Source organism: Piliocolobus tephrosceles, chromosome 9 (genome assembly GCF_002776525.5).
Source record: "Piliocolobus tephrosceles isolate RC106 chromosome 9, ASM277652v3, whole genome shotgun sequence".
NCBI lineage: Eukaryota > Metazoa > Chordata > Mammalia > Primates > Cercopithecidae > Piliocolobus > Piliocolobus tephrosceles.
In genome coordinates, this window is record NC_045442.1 from 5,666,828 (window position 1) to 5,687,156 (window position 20,329).

Sequence of the window (20,329 nt, forward strand, 5' to 3'; positions counted from 1 at the left end):
GGGTGTTGGGACTACAGGCCCACGCCACCAGCCTGGCTAATTGTTTTTTTAATTTTTCGTAGAGACGGAGGGTCTTGCTATGTTGCCCAGGCTGATCTCCAACTCCTGGCTTCAACTCCTGCCTGGGCCTCCCAAAGTGCTGGGATTACAGGCGTGAACCACCTTGCCTAGCGTCTTTTCTTTTTTATGTATACACACACATACATATTACACAGGTATTTATATACGTACTTACTGTTTGGACGAACCGAGGCAAGATGGTGCACTTCCGGGTTCTTCTTCACCACCAACTCTTCCCGCGCGCGAAAATGCAGCTGGCACCCGGGAAGGTGCAGACCAACTGGGCATGCGCCAGGTGACGTCAATCCGAAGAGACCGAGATTTACCTGGTCGCACCTGTGGAACGCCCCCGGACACGCCCCTGCCCCGCCTATTGCCCGCCCACTCCTAGAAAAGCTGCTCTTGGCCAGGGTCCCACACGGACTTCCCAGCCCCACTGCTGTCGGGATGTCGGGACTGCCGGAACTCAGTCCGAGAGCCCCACCGGGGGACTCTGCCGGCCTTCTTTGCCGGAGGCGGACAGACCTCTTCCCCACACCTTAGGTTACCAAAAATAAACTTGCAGTTTTGCTCCTACACTTGCCTACCCGCTGGTTCTTTTGCGCTCGCTCTGGTGGTCTTAGAAAAACAAATCACTTACTAAAACAGTTGATGAAACAACACTATCACTATCTTAAAATGGATCAATAAATGAATATTTTTAAATTCATGTTTGCAATGTTTCAAATTACATTTTCATGAAACCTAAGATCAAATTTTATTGTAAGTATACACTCTAATCAGATGGATGGACACAGTTAAGGGAATTGTTGGATATTTCCTTTATTGGTTGCCTGCGGCAATGTGCATTGTAAGTTTCAGGCAGATGAGATCTGCAGCCTGGGAGTGAGAAGGGTGAGAAGGGCCCTGGGGCATGGACTCCTTTGGAGACCTGTCCTCTGGCTGACTGATTTTGGGCATGAGAGAGTGTGAATTGTGAGGATCTGGAAATGGATTCCCTGAGACTCCCCAGATCCACATAACCCCTGGAAAGTCTCTTCCTGCACATCTTGGGTCTCTGGTGCTTTAGCCACAAGCTTTTGTTCCACACCCCATTAGAGACGCTGATCACACTGGAGGGAGACATAGAGCCAGAGGCCAGCCTGGGAACGGGAGGCATAGGGCTCTCCTCACAGTCCAGAGATCTGTGTTTATTATGAAGTCTTAGGCTTTGGGCCAAGTTTAAAATTCAACAGAAAGCCCCACTGCAAAATCTATCATAAAACAGTTTGGAGATAGGCTCTCCTATGGATCTAAGATCCACTCTCTGACCATTCCCCTGTATCTTTCCTTTAATTTCCTGCTGTCTCTTGAGAATTGGTGCTCTGTGTTCACTAGTGTTTGGATTATTGGACAAATATTGTAGCATCTCTTAGTTCTTTTTTGAGGCAGAGTCTCACTCTGTCGCTCAGGCTGGAGTGCAGTGGTGTGATCTTGGCTCACTGCAACCTCTGTCTCCTGGGTTCAAGAGATTCTCCTGACTTAACCTCTTGAGTAGCTTGGTGGTGTACCATACTGGGCTAATTTTTGCATTTTCAGTGGAGACAGGGTTTCACCACGTTGGCCAGGCTGGTTTCGAACTTCCGGCCTTAAGTGATCCACCCACCTTGGCCTCCCAAAATGTTGGGATTACAAGCATGAGCCACTGCACCTGGCCTAGTACCTTCTAGTTCTAATTAGGCTGCATCCATGAGGGTGGAAGAACTGTCTCTGGAAACAAGCAGTTATTAGGATGAGAAAAGTTGTATTTTATGGGGTTATGCAGTGGTGAGCTTTGATCATTTAACGGGGAGAACATGGAAACTCATGCCCCCTAAAACGTTTATGTAATAGTATCCTTGCGTTGAATTTTTCTACATCAGACTTGGCCCATACAATTTAGAGTTGCTGTGCTATGCTTTTATGTTTCTTTCCCAGTTTCTCTGTTTCCATCAGCAGCTGATATCTTTGTAGTTGCTCTAGAGCAGAGGTCTTTTCAATCTTGTGGCCTGTTTACACTCTTAAGAATTACTGAGAACCACCAGGAAGTTTTGTGAATGTGGATGGGTTATATCTAGCTATATTTATATATTTTAAGTTAAGGCTGAGGAATTTAAAAGTATTCATTTATTGATTCATTTTAAGATAGTGATGCACCTATTTCATGCTAACACCAGTAACTTACCTTTATGGAAAAAAATCTGCATTATCCAAAACAACAACAAAATGAAAACAGCGCTTTATTTCACATTTTTGCAAATCTCTGTAATACCTGGTTGAAACGGAGACAGTGGGAGTCTCCTCACTGTTTCTGTATTTGCAGAACCTCACCCCACACTCTTGGGAGCATGAGAATGAGAAGGGCAAGTAACACTGAGGGTCATTAGAGACATGGTTTTGACCTCATGGACTCCCCTGAAAGGAATAGGAAGCCCTTAGGGGTCCGCTCCACACAGTGAGAACGCTTGCTCCTGATCAAGGAAGCCAAGCTCCGAGGGTTGCTGGGGAGCTGGAGGAGGTGAGATGGAGGTTGTCACCAAAACCATGTTTGAGCTCCATTCACTTCACCCCAGGTGGCCCACTGAGCCCACATGGCCACCAGTGCAACTGAAGCCACCCATAGAATCCTGTGTGTAATTATTTTAGGATTCACCCATCTTGGCCTGCACAAGATATTTTAATTGAAGAATGTTTTCTAATAACAAAACATTGTAAACCTAAATATGTGGCAATAGTAAAGATTAAGTAAATTATGGTTTCCCAAAGCCAAGTGCTCTGCAGCCATCAAACAGAGAGTAAAAGCGAGAATGTGCTCGGTGGAGATAGCCTCAGGATATTTAAAAGCAGAGAACACAAAGTATAGAACCGTGTTGTGTATGTTATGATCTTTATTCTGTGCTTTTGAAAAAGAGAATACACGTATAGCTGGAAAAGACACACCAAACACACCACACCATATAATTGGTTGTGTTTGGTAAGATGTATGCACTGAAGAGGAAGGTTTCAATTTTTTTTGAGAGAGGGCTTTGCTCTGTCGCCCAGGCTGGAGTGCAGTGGCGCGATCTCAGCTCACTGCAGCCTGGACCACCCGGGCTCAAGTGATCCTCCCACCTCAACTGTCCCAGTAGCTAGAACTACGGGCGCCCCACCATGCCTGGCTAATTTTTTGTAGAGATTGGTTCTCTCTAGGTGCCCCAGGCTGATTCGGAACTCCAGGGCTTAAGGGATCCTCCTGCTTCAGCTCCCCAAAGTGCGGGGATTACCGGCGTGAGCCACCGTGTCCCGCCTGTTTGCAATTTTTAACAGTTTTAAATCTCTTGGCAATGAGTAACGTTATAGTGTCCCAGGTGTTTGGTCCTTTAAGAAAAGGATGGCAGGACGGGTTATCTCGGTGGGAGCGTGTTCCACCTCTGCCCTCCGCCAGCCGCCCTCCCCCGGGCTGCACCCAGGTATTTTCCTCGGGATGAACGAATGGCTCGCCCGCGGATGCGCCAGCCCCGCCCCAGGAGCCCGGTTTCCGCCCCCCCCTCCCCGCCCACTCCCTGGCGCCCTTCCTATTGGTTCCATGCCGCGCTTTCCCGTTCAATCGCAGCGCTTAGCGCCAGAATTTGAATCTCCGTTTTCGTTTGAATTGGGCGGGCTCGCCGGTTTGGAGGAAGGAAGTGGCGGGCGGGCGGGCGGGAGGACTCGGCGGGAGCCCCTAGAGCCGGGCGCCCGGGGACGTAACCTGTAGGGCCACCGGGTCCCCGTCAGGGGCGGCGGCGGGAGCAGCGGGGACCGCAGGCCGGGGCGGAGCGAGCGCGGGCCGGCGGGCTGCGGCCCGGTGTGTGCGGCGCGTGGCGGGCGCAGCTTACCAGGCGAAGGTGAGCGCGGCGCCGGCTCCTCCTGCGGCGGACTTTGGGTGCAACTTGACTAGCAGTGGTTTGACAAGTGGCCTTGGGGGCCGAATCGTCCCAGGTGGGCTGCGGCCGGGATTCCTGGGAGCTGTCCGGGGTCGAGGGCTGAGCCGCGGGGAACCCTGCGGGGACGGGCAGGGGACGGACAGGGGACGGGCAGGGGACGGACGCACGGCCTGGGCCCGACTGCTCCTGGGCTCTGGCTAGGGCGTCTGGGTGGAAGCTCCCGGGAGGCGCAGGCGCTGGCGACAGCACCCCGGCCGCGGGACTTTGGGGCGCCGGGGGCTGCGGTCGGATTGTCCTGGGGTCCCCGCTGGCTAGCTGCGGTGTGCGCCTGTGTGGCCGGGGATAGGTGGACTGGGCACGCGGCTCTTAGCTCCTTTGCTATCAGAGTAACCCGCACCTCTTTTGCAGTGGAAGAGTTGTAAATTTGCTTCCGCAAACCTTTCGGTACCTGGCCTTCCTCTGCGGATTTTACTCAACTTCTTGTTTAGAAAATGGGGCCCACGAGACGCCTGGTTACTATCAAAAGGAGCGGGGTCGACGGTCCCCACTTTCCCCTGAGCCTCAGTACCTGCTTGTTTGGAAGGTGAGCCCCGCGGGCGCGCACGGACGTTTTAGCTGAGAAAGAGGAAAATATCTTAGTCACAGTACACGGTCCAGAAACGCGCTCTAGGATTGGGTCCTGCTGTCACTTTTCCTTGGTGCTTCTCCCATTCGTTACTACGTTGACACAGTTGTGTTTTGTTTGTTTTGCCAAATTTAAGTTTGATGCTAGTGTTTGTATGTTTAAGTGGTTTTAAAAATCAAGCCAATTTAAAAAATCGATTTTCTAATCTTGCGATAAAGATGTAGATGATCTTCATACCTCACTGGCTTCAGGCAGGCGTCTGAAGACGCTGTGCGCCCCCGGGTCCCTCCACAGCGGACATCACTGGCCACTGGGGACCCTGAGAGAATGGAGGAAGGAAGCCATACACTTGCCTCTTGGCTCTTTGCGGCAATAGGAAAATGGGACAGAAAGTCTTACTGCCTGGAATTTGAGAACGTTTCCTCTTATGTTGCTGTCCCGTTTGGTGGTGGTAATAACACTGTCCCTGTATAACAGGCACAATGCTACCAGTGCCCCTACCAGCCTCTGACATATGTCCCACTAGAGGTCTGAGAAGGGGTCACTTCCTGTGTGGCCTGGGCCCTGAATCTCATCCCAGCCTCACCCCATCCTCCCAACCCCATCCCTACCTTGTTCCTCCCGCCTAAGGCATTCCAAGCCCTTGTTCACCTTGGTACTTCTTACACACTTGGAAGTTTACGATGGGAAAGTTCTCCCCTTCCCCAAACTTGTGTGATTTCCATCATTCAGGCATCAGGTGAAATGTCACCTCCGAGGAAGCCTTGCATGAAAACTTGTGTTTCCAACCCCACAGCTTCATGGGTAAGTTGTGGGTTTGTCTCCCACTAGGCTGAGCTCCCCAAAGGCAAGGACTGTCTTGTTACTACACAGGGGGTGTGATCAATACCTAGCATTCTGGCAAGGGTCACTAGAAACACCGGCTGGAGCCACAGATTTGCAATCGCTTGAGAGCAGTGGTTCTCACAGGAGGGTCATCTTACCTTCCAGGAGCCATTTGAATTTCCATGTCACAATACAGGAAGGGGACATGCGCTGTCATCGCGAAGGAGAGGTGAGGGTGGACAGCCTACCAGGCTCAGGGCAGCCCCCACAATACAGAAGTATCTGACCCAAGATGTCAACAGTGCCAAAGCTCAGAAACACCCATCCACCTATAGTCGTCCTCCTGCCAAATTCTCAGTTGTAGGCGATAGTCTCTCCTTTGCTCAGATGTCCTGTTACCTTAAAGTCAAATTATTTTATTTGGGGTTAAGGAAGCTTTTCACTTTCCAAAGATACCTTTCTCTTGGAAAGGAAAAATATAAACATTTCATCTCAAGTGGCAATCCTTTTGCTTTTCATACAGTAGTCCTTGAATATATTTTCATGCAAGATTTTATAATTTAGAAACTAATTCGTAAGTGTTTGGTCACATGACCTGGGTAGGAAGAGAGATTCTTAGACTCCAAAGGTTCAGATGGAGAACAGGCCATTGCATAATTTGTTCAAATTTTTAAGATCACGGGCTAGAACAGGAACACTGAAGACTCCAGGAACCTACTAATGAACTGTTCTGATTATTAGTTTGTGTAGGTTTAGGAATTGTCTCTTCCGCTACTTTGCCATGGTGTTAGCTTTCTGTGGAAAAACAAGTTGAATTTAGATTTTTTTTTGTTGCGCACAAGTTAGTATTTTTATTTAGAGACTTTTGAATCTGTCCGTAAATTCAGTGTAGTTTTAAAACAACAATGCAAAGCTCACCCATAATGAGTATTTACTATGTGCTAGGCAAATTAGTGACATGCACAACCATTTAATTGTTTGAACATCACGATGTACTCTATTGTATGTGAAGAAACTGATGCACAAAAGTGCTAGCATCAAATAAGCACATTTGGGGATGATTAAACCTCTAAACATATTTAACATTACAAACAAACGTTTTTGAGAAAGCACAGAGTATTAAAAATAGTCATTTTCCAAAATTGATGTAAGTACTCCTTTATTTGTGTCTTTTAAGTATAGCTTTTTATATAAAAGGTAATTCCATTTGTATTCTAGTGTTTTCCCTTATTTTCACGTACTCTCTGTTTTAAAGATGTAATAGTTACATGATTAATACTTCCAAAAGTTCTTTGCAAAATGCAAGATCGTTTACATTGACCATTTTGTTACTCCTTTATGTCAATTATGTTTACAGATCAAACATTCTAGTCAAATTGTGTTTTATTTTGGGAAATTGAGGTAATGTTTTAAAAAGTTGTAACAACCAAAAAAACCTTCTTCTTTTGCATGAAGGGGTATTGAATGTGACATCCGTATCCAGCTTCCTGTTGTGTCAAAACAGCATTGCAAAATTGAAATCATTGAGCAGGAGGTGAGTGGTTTTTTGGAGATCTACTTTTAAAGCTTTTAGTTCACTTTCAATCTGTTCATTAGTTACATATTTTCCCCTTCTCTTCACTTGTAGGCAATATTACATAATTTCAGTTCCACAAATCCAACACAAGTAAATGGGTCTGTTATTGATGAGCCTGTACAGCTAAAACATGGAGATGTAATAACTATTATTGATCGATCTTTCAGGTAGGTAAAAGCTGATTGGTCTAACAGTAAATGTCATCTTCTGATTAACTGTAAACTAGTGTCGTAGTCAACTGTCATTCTTCTTTAATGTTCATGGATGTCAAACTATTTCAGGTTTTCATTCTCAACACTAATCTTAATTTAAGAGGATATGGATCTAGGAAGATGACTAATTGGGACAAAATGTGATGGAATTCAAGGATTTGGGTGCAAATAATTATGCAGAGAAAGGTTGACCTTGTCCTAAAGGAGTTTGTTATTTTCTTCCAAGTGTTGTGAAACTGCATGAGATTTTTCTATTCTTTTTTATTTTAAAGCAAAATACACTCAGAGAAAAAGGTACAGAACAAGATGGACAGGTCAACTTATCATGCGAACACCCTTTTGATAACCACCTATTATAATAGGACGGATTTGTGCTCTCCCAAAATTTATATTTTGAATTCTTAACCCCTCATACCTTAGGCTGTATTTGGAAAGAGGGCATTTAAAAAGACAATGAAGAGTTTTTGAGGCCATTAGTATGGGCCCTAATCTGATGATTTGTGTCATTATAAGAGGAGATTAGGGAACACATGCACAGAGGAAAGCCCACGTGAAGAGGCAGCAAGAAGGCAGCCATCTGCAAGTCAAGGAGAGAGGCGCAGAGAAGTCCAATCCAGCTGACACCTTGCTCTCAGACTTCTGGCCTCCAGCACTGAGAAGGGCATGTCTGTTGTTAAAGGCGTTCAGTCTGTGGGACTTTATTACGGTGGCCCTAGCAGACTAATATACCGCCAGCTCATATAGAACATTTCCAGAAGCATTTTAAAATGCTGTTTTCTAATCACGACTTCCTTCCCTCAGCAAGTAAACCACCGTTTTGGCTTTTAGGATATCAAACGTCTCGAGTTTCACTGCCTAAACGTGGATCTCTGAACACACTACAGTTTTTATGAAACCGTTCTTATGAAACTGTTCTTATGAAAGTCCTTAACAGTGATATAAGAATGTATACATTTGTGCCTGGCTTGTGCTTTTATGTGTGTGAGATTCATAGCATGTTGGACATCTCTGTAGTTTGTTCCTTCTCATGGCATAAGTATTTCACTGAAAAAAATATGTTTAATATATACAATAATATACATAACTATACAGAATTCGTTTATTCTTGATGGACATTTGACTAATGTCCAGTCTTTGAAATGTGTCAGGGTTTGCTTTATGAGCAGATATGGTTAATTATTTTACTAATCTGCCTTGCGTAATTGAAAACTATTCTACAGTGTCTCAGATATTTTATTTATATATGTGTGTGTGTGTGTATATATATATATATATATCACTCACACACACACACACAGATACACACACTCCCATTAGATTCAAATCTTCTATATTCTAATAAATTTTCCCTTACTATTATTCTAAGAGATATGTTCAAATCACCTACTGGGGATTGATTGATTGATTTGTTTTTATCTCTATCAGTTTTTGCTTTGTATATTTTGAGGCTGTACTATGGTGTACAAACTTAGAATTATGTCTTCTTGGTGCATAGAACTCTTTGTCATTTAGAGATGTCCTCTATTTTTAGCAATGCTTTCTTTTCTGCTTAATGTTTCCTTTGGATGATGAATATGGCTAAACTAATTTCCATTTGGTTAGTGCTTGTGTAGTATAACTTTTTCCACCCCCTTAATTTTAACTTTTCATAATTATTATGATTTATTTTAAGTTGTCTCTTGGAACCTGTTGTCAGGTGAACTCTAGTGTTTAACTGGAATATCTTCTTGCTGGATTGATCCTTATGTAAAATGTCCTTTTTCTCTATGAATAATTTTTGTCTGAGGTCATTTTGTCTCATGTTAATACAGCACTCCTCTTCCCCTCTGCTTGCTGTTTGCATGGTATATCTTTTCCCATGCTTTTATTTTAAAGGATTGTGTCTTTGAATCAAAATTGTGTCTCTTGTAGACAACATATTAGTTGGGTCATTTAAAAATCCATTTTGCTAAATGGATCTCTGTCTCTGTTATTGTCTTCATTCGTATTAGATAGTTGTTTTTTTAATGCACCACTTAAATTCTCTGGTCATTTACTTTACTGTGCTTCTTGGACGTTTGCCTTCATTTTTAAAGAGTATTTTTATTTAATACAGACTTCTATGTAGGAAGTTTTTTTTGTTTGTTTGTTTGTTTGTTTTTGAGACAGAGTCTTTCTCTGTCACCCAAGCTGGAGTGCAGTGGTGTGATCTTGGCTCACTGCAACCTCCGCCTTCCGGGTTCAAGTGATTCTTGTGCCTCAGCCTCCCAAGTAGCTGGGATTACAGGCGTGTACCACAACACCCGGCTAATTTTCGTAATTTTTAATAGAGATGGTGTTTCACCATGATGGCCAGGCTGGTCTCGAACTCTTGACCTCAAGTGATCCACTCGCTTCAGCCTCCCAAAGTGCTGAGATTACAGGCATGAGCCACCACGCCCGACCTATAGGTAGGAAACTTTTGATGTGTATTGGAGAGCTGAACTATTTTTCCAAAACAAGATATTATCCAAATTGAGATAAATTCAGATGATTAAAGACATCCAACAAAGATCAGAAAGTGAATCTTAGAAAGAGAGACTTGATTCCGAACTCTCTACCATGGAAACAATTTCAGATGTCTGACTGCTTCAGATCTTACTTAGGTTGCCTGTAAATTCAAATCAGTTCATTTCACTGAGGCCAAAAATTTTCATTATGCAAAGTAAAGGATTGCTTCTATGACTTGATCACTGAAGCTTGCCAGGATAATTATGTACCTTGCTAAATGTGATCTTCCTAAGATGTACCTGTCTTGTTCAGATACAGACTGAGTATGTGGGAAACTGAAGTGATCATAGTGTTCTAAGATACAGCTTTGTAGTTACCCTGTAGTGTAAGCGTAGCTTTTTATTTACCCTGAAGTATGTGACTTCACAACGTGAGAAAGATTCAGTTACCTACAGGCTTCCTGGCTGGCCTTCCAAGCCATCAGATGATTTCCATGGACTTAAACTAGAAGAAACTTGACTTTGCTCTCATGTGCATTAGCTTCTGTCATAGAAGGTGCTTGGGAATATTGTCAAATCATACCTGGGCTAGTCGTCAGTGATCAGAGGTTAATCTGGGTCCCCAACCTCTGACAGTGGTGTTTCAAAACAAACTTGATGCAACTAACCCTAGTTTTTAGTGTAAGAGCACTTTTCTAACTCTAAATTTATTTCTTTATATAAGATGATGTCTTGAACTAAACCCAAAGTTTGTTCCTTGATCCTTGGACATTAAGTGGATATGGAGACTTCCTCCCCAGGGTATAAATTTTTAATCAGGATCTGTGTCTGTCGTTCTATGCACTGCAGGTATGAAAATGAAAGTTTTCAGAATGGAAGGAAGTCAACTGAATTTCCAAGAAAAGTACGTGAACAGGTGATGGGAAATATCCAAGTTTGGGCTCTGATTCTTTTTGATGATATGAAATCATTTATGTATGCTTTGATGATTTCTTACTTGAAATCAGTTACAAAGAGGGTGGTTACTGGTTATAGTAGGAAAATGTAACTAAAGTATTAAAATAAGTTGAACTTAGACATATTGAAGTAATCTAAAACAATATTTCCTCTTTGTTGTTCAAAATCAGGGTACTAAGTTGGTTTTACACTTTTGGCCAATAAGTCTACTAGAGTATGTTGTGAGTTTTTTGCAAGCCCATGATTAGGATAACTCCAACACATAGAGGTAACATTTGGGAATTGCTTTATCTGGTGGCTCGTTTTGTCTCCCAGTCATTGTACTCATCCATCTTTATGTGTCTGAAATAATCACATTATGAAAATCGTAAGTGCCAAAGATGCTTCTCTATTTTGATAGACGACCCATGAAACAAGAAGAGGGGTCCTGTGCTTTGTCATGTGAAAGAATCCTATAGTTTGAGTATATCAGTGTGGAACAGGTATTCAAATTGTACAGCTTATGAAAACATAATTGTCAGCACATGCTTGGAAATTTAGATAGTTTGAGTATATTAGTGTGGAAGAGGTATTTTAGTTGTACAGCTTATTAAAACAATTGTCACCATGTGCTTGGAAATTTAGTGGGATTTAGGCTTAGGATAAGCCCTGAGAGTTCATATTTTTTCTACATTTTAGAGTGCTCCTAAAGCTAGTTTCAGATGAGCTCCTTGGAATATCTTGGCTTAGGAGAGTCATCTTAGGTGCCTGAAATTAGTAATAGGTACTCTTGAATTTCAACATTTCTGCCTTTTTTTTTTTTTTTGAGATGGAGTCTCACTCTGTCACCCAGGCTGGAGCGCAGTGGTGTGATCTTGCAACCTCTGCCTCCTGGGTTCAAGCGATTCTCCTGCCTCAGCCTCCCGAGTAGCTGGGACTACAGGTTCACACCACCACACCTGGCTAATTTTTGTATTTTTGGTGGAGATGGTGTTTCACCATATTTGCCAGGCTGGTCTTGAACTCCTGACCTCGTGATCCACCCACGTGGGCCTCCCAAAGTGTTGGGATTACAGTCTTGAGCCACCATGTCCAGCCCATTTCTACCATTTAAAGTACTGCTTCTTCCCTAGAGGAACAGCCTTAATGTTGAGCCTGGTGGTCATCAGTTCCTGTGCTGGAAGCCAGTTTCTGAGGCTTCCCACGCTGCAGCCGCCAGGCAACTTGCTAGTCTATGGGAGTAAATAAACCAAAAGCCAGTTGAACTATGGGTTAGCTATGTGCCCCTCAACAGTCTAGGAACTGTTTGTTCTGTTAGTGGTCTGTGATACGGTATGTACTGAAATGGAGTATGTAGGAAATATGACAGCAATTCGACAGCAATTTTTTGGCTATTGAATATAATCATCCAACAAAAGTGAGATTATATACGTATTCATAATTTTATTAATAGTTCATTTATATCATTTAGTCATAAGATTCTTGTTCCACTTCAGATTGGAAATAAAAAAACATTCCTCACATAGATAGTTTTAGAAGCAAGGCGTTATGTATCAGGAAACTTGAAATTGATTAAGGAAGTTAGATTCCTTGACTTTGGTAATATTTTTTAGGTATTTTCTTAGTAATCCAGATGATAAGCTCTTCTTCCTTTGGGACATCAGACTTTTATAAAAGTTTTATATATGTGTTATTCTTTAGTTCTTCCACCCTTCCAGAAATAATTCCATATGAAGGAAAGTGAGGGCGCTGTCTCTGGGGAGCCAGGTGAGGGCGCTGCACTTGCTCCCAGGCTGTGAGGTTGCAGAACCTGTGAATGTACCATGTGTGCCTGTGCCATGAATTTACTTAGGGTAAATCCAGGCTCTCAGATCCACCCTAAGTATCCACCAGCCAAGAAGGCCCACATGCCAAGTGGAGCCTCAGTTCATCCACAGGTCCTATGGTCCATTTCTGAGAAAACTGATGAAGCAGTCAGTAGTTCTGAGCTCATGGGGGGTTACAGATCTTCAGTGTAGGTGATGTTTAATATTGACTTTGGTTCTTCCGCAATAGGATGTTGGGAAATAACTTTAAAGAAAGTTATAACGACGCACCGAGGTTTGATTTTAGTAATTTTAAGCCTCAAGTTTGTTTCCTATTAATCACTCACTATTTTTTAACGAGTCAGCTAAGAAGTACTTTTATCCTGACCACTGGCTCCCAATTGACTTGAGCTCATTTCTCAGTTTTTAAAAGTCATATAGGAGTGGTTTGGTAAAGAAAACAACTTTTTATTGTTTTTATTGTTTTTTTTTTTTTTGAGACAGAATCTCACCCTGTTGCCCAGGCTAGAGTGCAGTGGTGCAATCTCTGCTCACTGCAATCTCCGCCTCCTGGGTTCCAGCACTTCTGCCTCGGCCATTTGAGTAGTTGGGACTACAGGCACCTGTCACCAATCCAGCTGATTTTTTGTATTTTTAGTAAAGATGAGGTTTCACCATATTGGCCAGGCTGTTCTCAAACTCCTGACCTCAAGTGATCTGCCCACCTTGGCCTCCCAAAGTGGTGGGATTACAGGCATGAGCCATTGCGCCCAGCCAGAAAACAATCAACATTTTCACTGTTGTGACTGTCAGTATTTAGAAAGGCCTGCAAATAACTGTTCTTATTTTCCCAACTTATAGGAGCCAGCACGTCGTGTCTCAAGATCTAGCTTCTCTCCTGACCCTGGTGAGTAGTGGTTGGGTTTTGTTCCAGAATCCTGGAAAATCAGGTCTTTGCGAAGCATATTGGCAAAGAAGGGGCGGCAAGAATGCAAGTGCTAAATGTCTAGCCTGTCAGAAGTGGAGGAGGTGTCATTTAACATGTCAACAACAGACAGATGCCTAACTGTTTTCCCTTGGCGGCTGATGGTATGCTGTGCTTAAGAGAGACTCTAGATATGAGAAAATTGCCTGTTCAGCTGTCAACTCAGTTCTCAATAGTTAGATAGCATGTGATATTTCATACTGGTTATTGGAGCTAATGTGATTTATTTATTTGAATCATAATTCTAGTATAAGACTTGCAAGTTTTAGGCATTAAATAATTTGTAGGCCAAGTAAAAGCTAACTTTAAGACAACCTGAAACAATTAAAATATTGAATTCCACAAATGTTAATCATTGAGAAAATGTTGAACTTCTGTTTCTTATTTCATAATTCATTGCCAAGATGAGAAAGCTCAAGATTCCAAGGCCTATTCAAAAATCATTGAAGGAAAAGTTTCAGGAAGTCCTCAGGTACATAACAAGAATGTCAAAGAAGACAGTACCGCCGATGACTCAAAAGACAGTGGTGTTGCTCAGGGAACACCTAATGTTCGTTCCTCAGAACATGCTGGATATAATGTCAGAAATGCAGCTGATCCCATTTCCGCGGATTTTAAAGAAATTTCCAGGGTAAAATTAGTGAGCCATTATGGCGAATTGAAGTCTATTCCCACTACACAATGTCTTGACAGTAGCAAAAAAAATGAATCTCCCTTTAGGAAGCTTTATGAGTCGATGAAGAAAGAGTTGGATGTAAAATCACAAAAAGAAAATTTTCTACAGTGTAGAAAATCTGGATTACAAACTGATTACACAACAGAAAAAGAAAGTGCTGATGGTTTACAGGGGGAGACCCAACTGTTGGTCTCATGTAAGTCAAGACTGAAATCTGGTGGAAGCGGCCACGCTATGGCAGAGCCTGCTTCACCTGAACAAGAGCTTGACCAGAACAAGGGGAAGAGAAGAGACGTGGAGTCTGTTCAGACTCCCAGCAAGGCTGTGGGCACCAGCTTTCCTCTCTATGAACCAGCTAAAATGAAGACCCCTGTACAATATTCACAGCAACAAAATTCTCCACAAAAACATAAGAACAAAGACCTATATACTGCTGGGAGAAGAGAATCTGTGCATCTGGGTAAAAGTGAAGGCTTCAAGGCTGGTGATAAAACTCTTACTCCCAGGAAGCTTTCAACTAGAAATCAAACACCAGCTAAAGTTGAAGACACAGCTGACTCTGCCGCTAAGCCAGAAAATCTCTCTTCCAAAACCAGAGAAAGTATTCCTACAGATGTGGAAGTTCCGCCTACAGAAACTAAAATTCACAATGAGCCATTTTTAACTCTGTGGCTCACTCAAGTTGAAAGGAAGATCCAAAAGGATTCCCTCAACAAGCCTGAGAAATTGGACACTACCGCTGGACAGATGTGCTCTGGGTTACCCGGTCTTAGTTCAGTTGATATCAGCAACTTTGGTGATGCCATTAGTAAGTTTATTTAATTGTAAATTTGTTTTTTCTAAAAGATGAACAACTACTATGTAGCTGTGAGATCTTCCTTCCTTCAGTAGTGATTAGCTTTGTGGGAGAGAATGTAAGCGCGTAAGGCACAGGGAGAAGACAGACACGCACACTGTTTTCGCTGATGGATGAATACTGAAGGCCTAGGTAATTATAACAAGGAATGACAGAGGAGATGGAGGTTGTCAGGGAAGCATGAAGCAGGGGTTATTGAAGGAGATAGGGTGGCCCCAAAAATATTTGATTATCCTCCATCTATCACAAAATAGAAAAGAGAATAATCATAATTGCTTTTCACATGGAGTTCTGAACTACAATCAACTGTATCATATGAGTTTGGTCGTGTGGAATAAATCACTGGAAATCATTGAACATAGTGATAGTTCTCAAGTGTTGATACTCTGGTTTCAGAGTGTCCTACAAACAATTTGCTGTAAACATTGGACTGTACCCATGAGTCTATATGCCAGGCAGATTTCCACGTGCTTGGCAGACATGAACACTTGATCCTTGGTGCAGTAGCAGTGCCCATGGCTAGGTTGTCTTTTTAGATCTGTGTCACAAATGAGGAAATGGACAACCCAAGGCCACCCAGGCAGTGGCAGAGATAGGACCTTCACAGCAGATATGCTAGCTCCTTGGGAGCTTCCTACACTCCTAGGGATTGGCTATTCGAAGAAAAGTTGTCTGGGCCATAGACGCAGTATTTGTACTCCAGGCTCTGTTTCTGCAGGTGGCCATAGCGGTGGGGCATGAGGCTATCGATAAAATAAGGCGTGTAACATCAGTCTCAGTGTTCCACCAAGCCTCCTAGTGGGGAAGCATCACTTAGGCAAGGGATTTACATTAACTGGTGGCTCAGGAAAATGTGTGGCCGGGACTGAGCTCAGAACCACCTGGAGGAGTTTTTACAGCTCATGCATTCCGGTCACTGGGTGGGTCAGGGTGAGGTCCAAGTGCATGTCTTTAGAGAGTTCTCTCCGGCTGTCGTCCCCCTACTCCAAGGTGAAAGCTACTGCTGCAGACTCCTTTCTATGTCCGCGCATAATGTTTCAGCGTTTTAAGGAAGGCCTCTCTACTGTCCAGTGGGAACTTGACATCTTAGTGGCCACTCCCGCAATCCTTTAGGAACTCTTAGTAGCTTAGCTTCGCCAGGACTGCAAGAATGGAGGCGTGCTGTAGGTGGTGTTTCGATGACTTTTCACTTGGTTCGTGTTTAATACTAATGTGAAGTAAATCACTAGTCTCAGTGTGTTTTTTCATTGCTCTTTCCACGTTTGTATTCATTACTTTAGATGAGAGTGAGGGAATACCTTTGAAAAGAAGGCGTGTGTCCTTTGGTGGGCACCTAAGACCTGAATTGTTTGATGAAAACTTGCCTCCTAATACGCCTCTCAAGAGGGGAGAAACCCCAACCAAAAGAAAGTCTCTGGTAACGCACACTCCACCTGTCCTGAAGAAAATCATCAAGGTGAGTTGAACAATTAGCATTCCCATTCACATCCAGTGGCTCACACACCGGGTACATATTCCTTTCCAAATAGTGACACAAGTGGAATTATGATGAAGACCTTTATTTATCTATTTATTTATTTATTTGAAGAAACAAGATTTTAAAAAGACAAAATGAAAGCTCATTGATATGGGCACCAGCAAAGGAGCCCCTGGGTCCCTGACCATGGTGCTGATGCGACCGAGTTGGGGGCGTCCTTGATGTTGTCCTTTTCGTGCAGAAGTTCCCAGACACATTTACAGCACTGCGTAATCACCTGCAGGCACCGTCAGAACAACCAATTACAAAGATTCTGGATACATTACCACATTGACCCACAAGGATTGTTTTACTTTCTTTTAGAGTTACAAGGCTATAGTTAAGGCATTTACCTGGTGTAAAGGAAAATCATCAATGGCACATCTTAGCTTTTACACCATCAGCTTTGAGAATATTTGCTTACCTCTTCCTTTGCTGTGTTGTCCTTCCTGGGTTTTACACCCCTGGGAACTCATGGCCCTATAGCTCATAACCTTCATAATGGGGCCTGGGCGGTCTTTCTTTTCTTCTCTTCCCAACAGGAGTGGAAAGTGATGCCTGGCTCCCTTTCCATTCTACACTGGCTCCCAGGGGCAAGCGGCCCTCCTTCCATGTGAGCTGCCGGGGCCTGGGTGCCCACGGCTGGTATTTACTGGGACTGAGATCAGATCCAGCTTGTCTTTCACTGATCAGGACGTTCATTCCACCTTTCTACCTGAAATGACCTCACTTCAGACTTCGCTTGCTTCTGTTTCCTGTTTTTCCTTCAATGACTGAGACGTCTCACCTCTACCATAGTCTTGAAAGACAGTGGCTTAAGCATCTGATGCTTCAAGATTTAAACAGCTGAAATTCTTAATTGAATAAGTTTTTATCAGTCATTCCAGAGATGTTACATCCTTGTTAAGGCTTCTTGTCAACAATTTTGTCTTGTCAGGAACAGCCTCAACCATCAGGAAAACAAGAGTCAACTTCAGAAATCCATGTGGAAGTGAAGGCACAAAGCTTGGTTAGAAGCCCTCCAGCTCCTAGTCCTAGGAAAACTCCAGTTGCCAATGATCAACGCCGTAGGTCCTGCAAAGCAGCCCCTGCTTCCAGCAGCAAATCTCAGACAGAGGTTCCTAAGAGAGGAGGGAGAAAGAGCGGCAACCTGCCTTCAAAGAGAGCATCTATCAGCCGAAGTCAACATGATATTTTACAGATGATATGTTCCAAAAGAAGAAGTGGTGCTTCGGAAGCCAATCTGATTGGTTAGTCTTGCGTTAGAACACATATATTAAGGTGAATTGTTTCATGAATGCTAGTTTTTGAAAAGTTCCATCATCTTTTTCCTTTGACAGTTGCAAAATCATGGGCAGATGTAGTAAAACTTGGTGCAAAACAAACACAAACTAAACTCATAAAACATGGTCCTCAAAGGTCAATGAACAAAAGGCAAAGAAGACCTGCTACTCCGAAGGTAGGGGCCTCACTGAATGCTGCTTTACACATCCGGGTGTCATGGAAGCTTGCATTCAGTGTGGATTCATGCTTTAATGTCCTGTTTACCTCCTTCCTGTTTTCCACAGAAGCCTGTGGGCGAAGTTCACAGTCAATTTAGTACAGGCCATGCAAACTCTCCTTGTACCATAATAATAGGGAAGGCTCATACTGAAAAAGTACATGTGCCTGCTCGACCCTACAGAATGCTCAACAACTTCGTTTCCAACCAAAAAATGGACTTTAAGGAAGATCTTTCAGGTAAAAACATAGCCTTAGATCTTGTAAGTCTTTTGACTCTACTGTTTTTTTACTGTGCTAATGTTTGTTTTGCTAACTGTGTTTATCTGCTGTGAAAGGGTTTATAAAAAACGACTGAGTCACCTTTCTGGGGTCTTAGTGTTCAGGGAAGACAAAGCAGGTTTGGCTTGCAAGGACAAGTCTCTACTAAGTTTTGGGATCATGTGTCCTGTGTGAAATAGGTGTGGAAATGTCAAATGCATATCTTTACCCTGCATAGAAAGCTGGAAGGTGCTTTACAGTGAAGAGAGTTAACTTGTTATACCTGTAGCTACACTAATAGTTTATCCCAGGTGTGGACCAGTTGTTTTTGAGCAATATTTTGCTTCTTCAGGATTTACTTTCTAGGTAGCTTAACTTTCTTGAAAGAAAGCCCTATGAGAAGATTCCCATAAACAATTGACTGTTGAAGAAATGTTACCACTCGATTCCCACTCTGGGTAAATTGTGGCTTGACTTGTGTAATTTAAAGTGGGAATGGCCAGCACGGTGGCTCACGTGTTTAATTCCAGCACTTTGGGAGGCCGAGGTGGGCGGATCACCTGAGGTCAGGAGTTTGAGACCATCCTGGCCAACATGGTGAAACCCCGTCTCTACTAAAAATACAAAATTAGCTGGGTGTGGTAGTGCATGTCTGTAGTCCCAGCTACTCGGGAGGCTGAGGCAGGAGAATCACTTGAACCCGGGAGACAGAGGTTGTGGTGAGCCGAGATTGCCACACTGTACTCCAGCCTGGGCAACAAGAGGGAAACTCCGTCTCAAAAAATTAAAATAAAGTGGGGATGATGTAGCAGATAGGGATGGTGGCAGGAGAGCGATTGTAGGTTTTGTGTTGTATAATTTGTCCAGTAGTTTCTACCGTGTACTATTTGGAAGGGTGGTGAGAACAGGGGGAACCTTATTTTTGTTTTCTGGCAGATTGAGTTGTAAGAGTTGTACTCCTCCGTAATGGATGCAACGTACCCTCTGATGAGTGACATTCGGATCAGTTCATTAATCTTTTTTAAAAAACCAAGAAGACAAAAATACAAGACCAAAACAAAAAATATAGATATGTATATATGAGTATGCTTGTAAATTATCAACATGTATGAATGTTCTAATATATGTGTTACAAAATGTTAAAAACAAACCCTCAAAAATACTTTCTAGGAAAAACAAAATCCTAAATACTCAGTGTGTGGGACAGTCGATTGTTCCCAGCATCCCAGCATTCTTTGTTTTTCTTTTCTTTTATTTATTTTTTTTTTTTTTGAGACAGAGTCTCTCAGTCACCAGGCTGGAGTGCAGTGGCATGATCTCAGCTCACTGCAGCCTCCACCTCCCAGGTTCAAGCAATTCTCCTGCCTCAGCCTCCCAAGTAGCTGGGACTACAGGTGTGTGCCACCACACCCAGCTAATTTTTGTATTTTTAGTAGAGATGGGGTTTCACCATGTTGGTCAGGCTGGTCTCTATCTCCTGACCTCGTTATCTGCTCACCTCAGCCTCCCAAAGTGCTGGGATTACAGGCGTGAGCCATCCATCACGCCTGGCCCATTCTTTCTTTTAAGATGGTATCCTAGAGTCAAGCAGTTCTCACCTGTTAGTATGAGTGAATTTCATTACAAAACATTAGCATCTGCTGAACACTAAATCCTAGGCATTTTATGTAGAAGGGGAGATTTTTGTGAATGGACTGGTTTGGAAGGGAGTTTTCAGAAAAGTCTTCCCCTGAACATTTTGCGCATGACTGCGAGGTTGAAATAGCACTTGCATCCAGTGAGGCCAGAATGATACAAGTAAGGAGGACATGAGATGATAAGAGTTTTGCAGAAAGTTGCAACTTCTATATAAATTGCCTTGTTATTATTTTTTTCCTGAGATTATATCAGTACTACTTTTTTTGGTGTTAAAGTGTTACCTGCAGCTACACTAATAGTTTATCCCAGATGTGGACCAGTTGTTATTGAGCAATATTTTGCTTCTTCAGAATTTACTTCCTAGGTGGCTTAACTTTCTTAAAGCCCTATGAGAAGATTCCCGTAAACGATTGTTGAAGAAATGTTTCCACTCAATTCCCACTCTCAGTAAATTGTGGCCTGACTTGTAT

At 43.1% G+C, this 20,329-nt stretch overlaps 1 protein-coding gene across 3 annotated transcripts in view; it reads left to right on the forward strand.

The window, feature by feature from the left end:
* Positions 1–3,747: 3,747 nt before the first annotated feature.
* MKI67 (marker of proliferation Ki-67) overlaps positions 3,748–20,329 on the forward strand; it is a 29,373-nt gene continuing 12,791 nt past the window's right edge. The window contains exons 1-11 of one of the 3 annotated variants that reach the window (XM_023224295.2): positions 3,748–4,035; positions 4,389–4,563; positions 6,886–6,964; positions 7,058–7,173; positions 10,536–10,590; positions 13,289–13,334; positions 13,817–14,896; positions 16,225–16,400; positions 17,398–17,710; positions 17,801–17,919; positions 18,029–18,200. In XM_023224295.2, the coding sequence (XP_023080063.2) occupies positions 4,472–4,563; positions 6,886–6,964; positions 7,058–7,173; positions 10,536–10,590; positions 13,289–13,334; positions 13,817–14,896; positions 16,225–16,400; positions 17,398–17,710; positions 17,801–17,919; positions 18,029–18,200 (2,248 nt within the window). In that variant the 5' untranslated portion in view covers positions 3,748–4,035; positions 4,389–4,471. The remainder of the gene's footprint in view (positions 4,036–4,388; positions 4,564–6,885; positions 6,965–7,057; positions 7,174–10,535; positions 10,591–13,288; positions 13,335–13,816; positions 14,897–16,224; positions 16,401–17,397; positions 17,711–17,800; positions 17,920–18,028; positions 18,201–20,329) is intronic. The other 2 variants (XM_023224296.2, XM_023224297.2) reach the window with 2 other exon arrangements.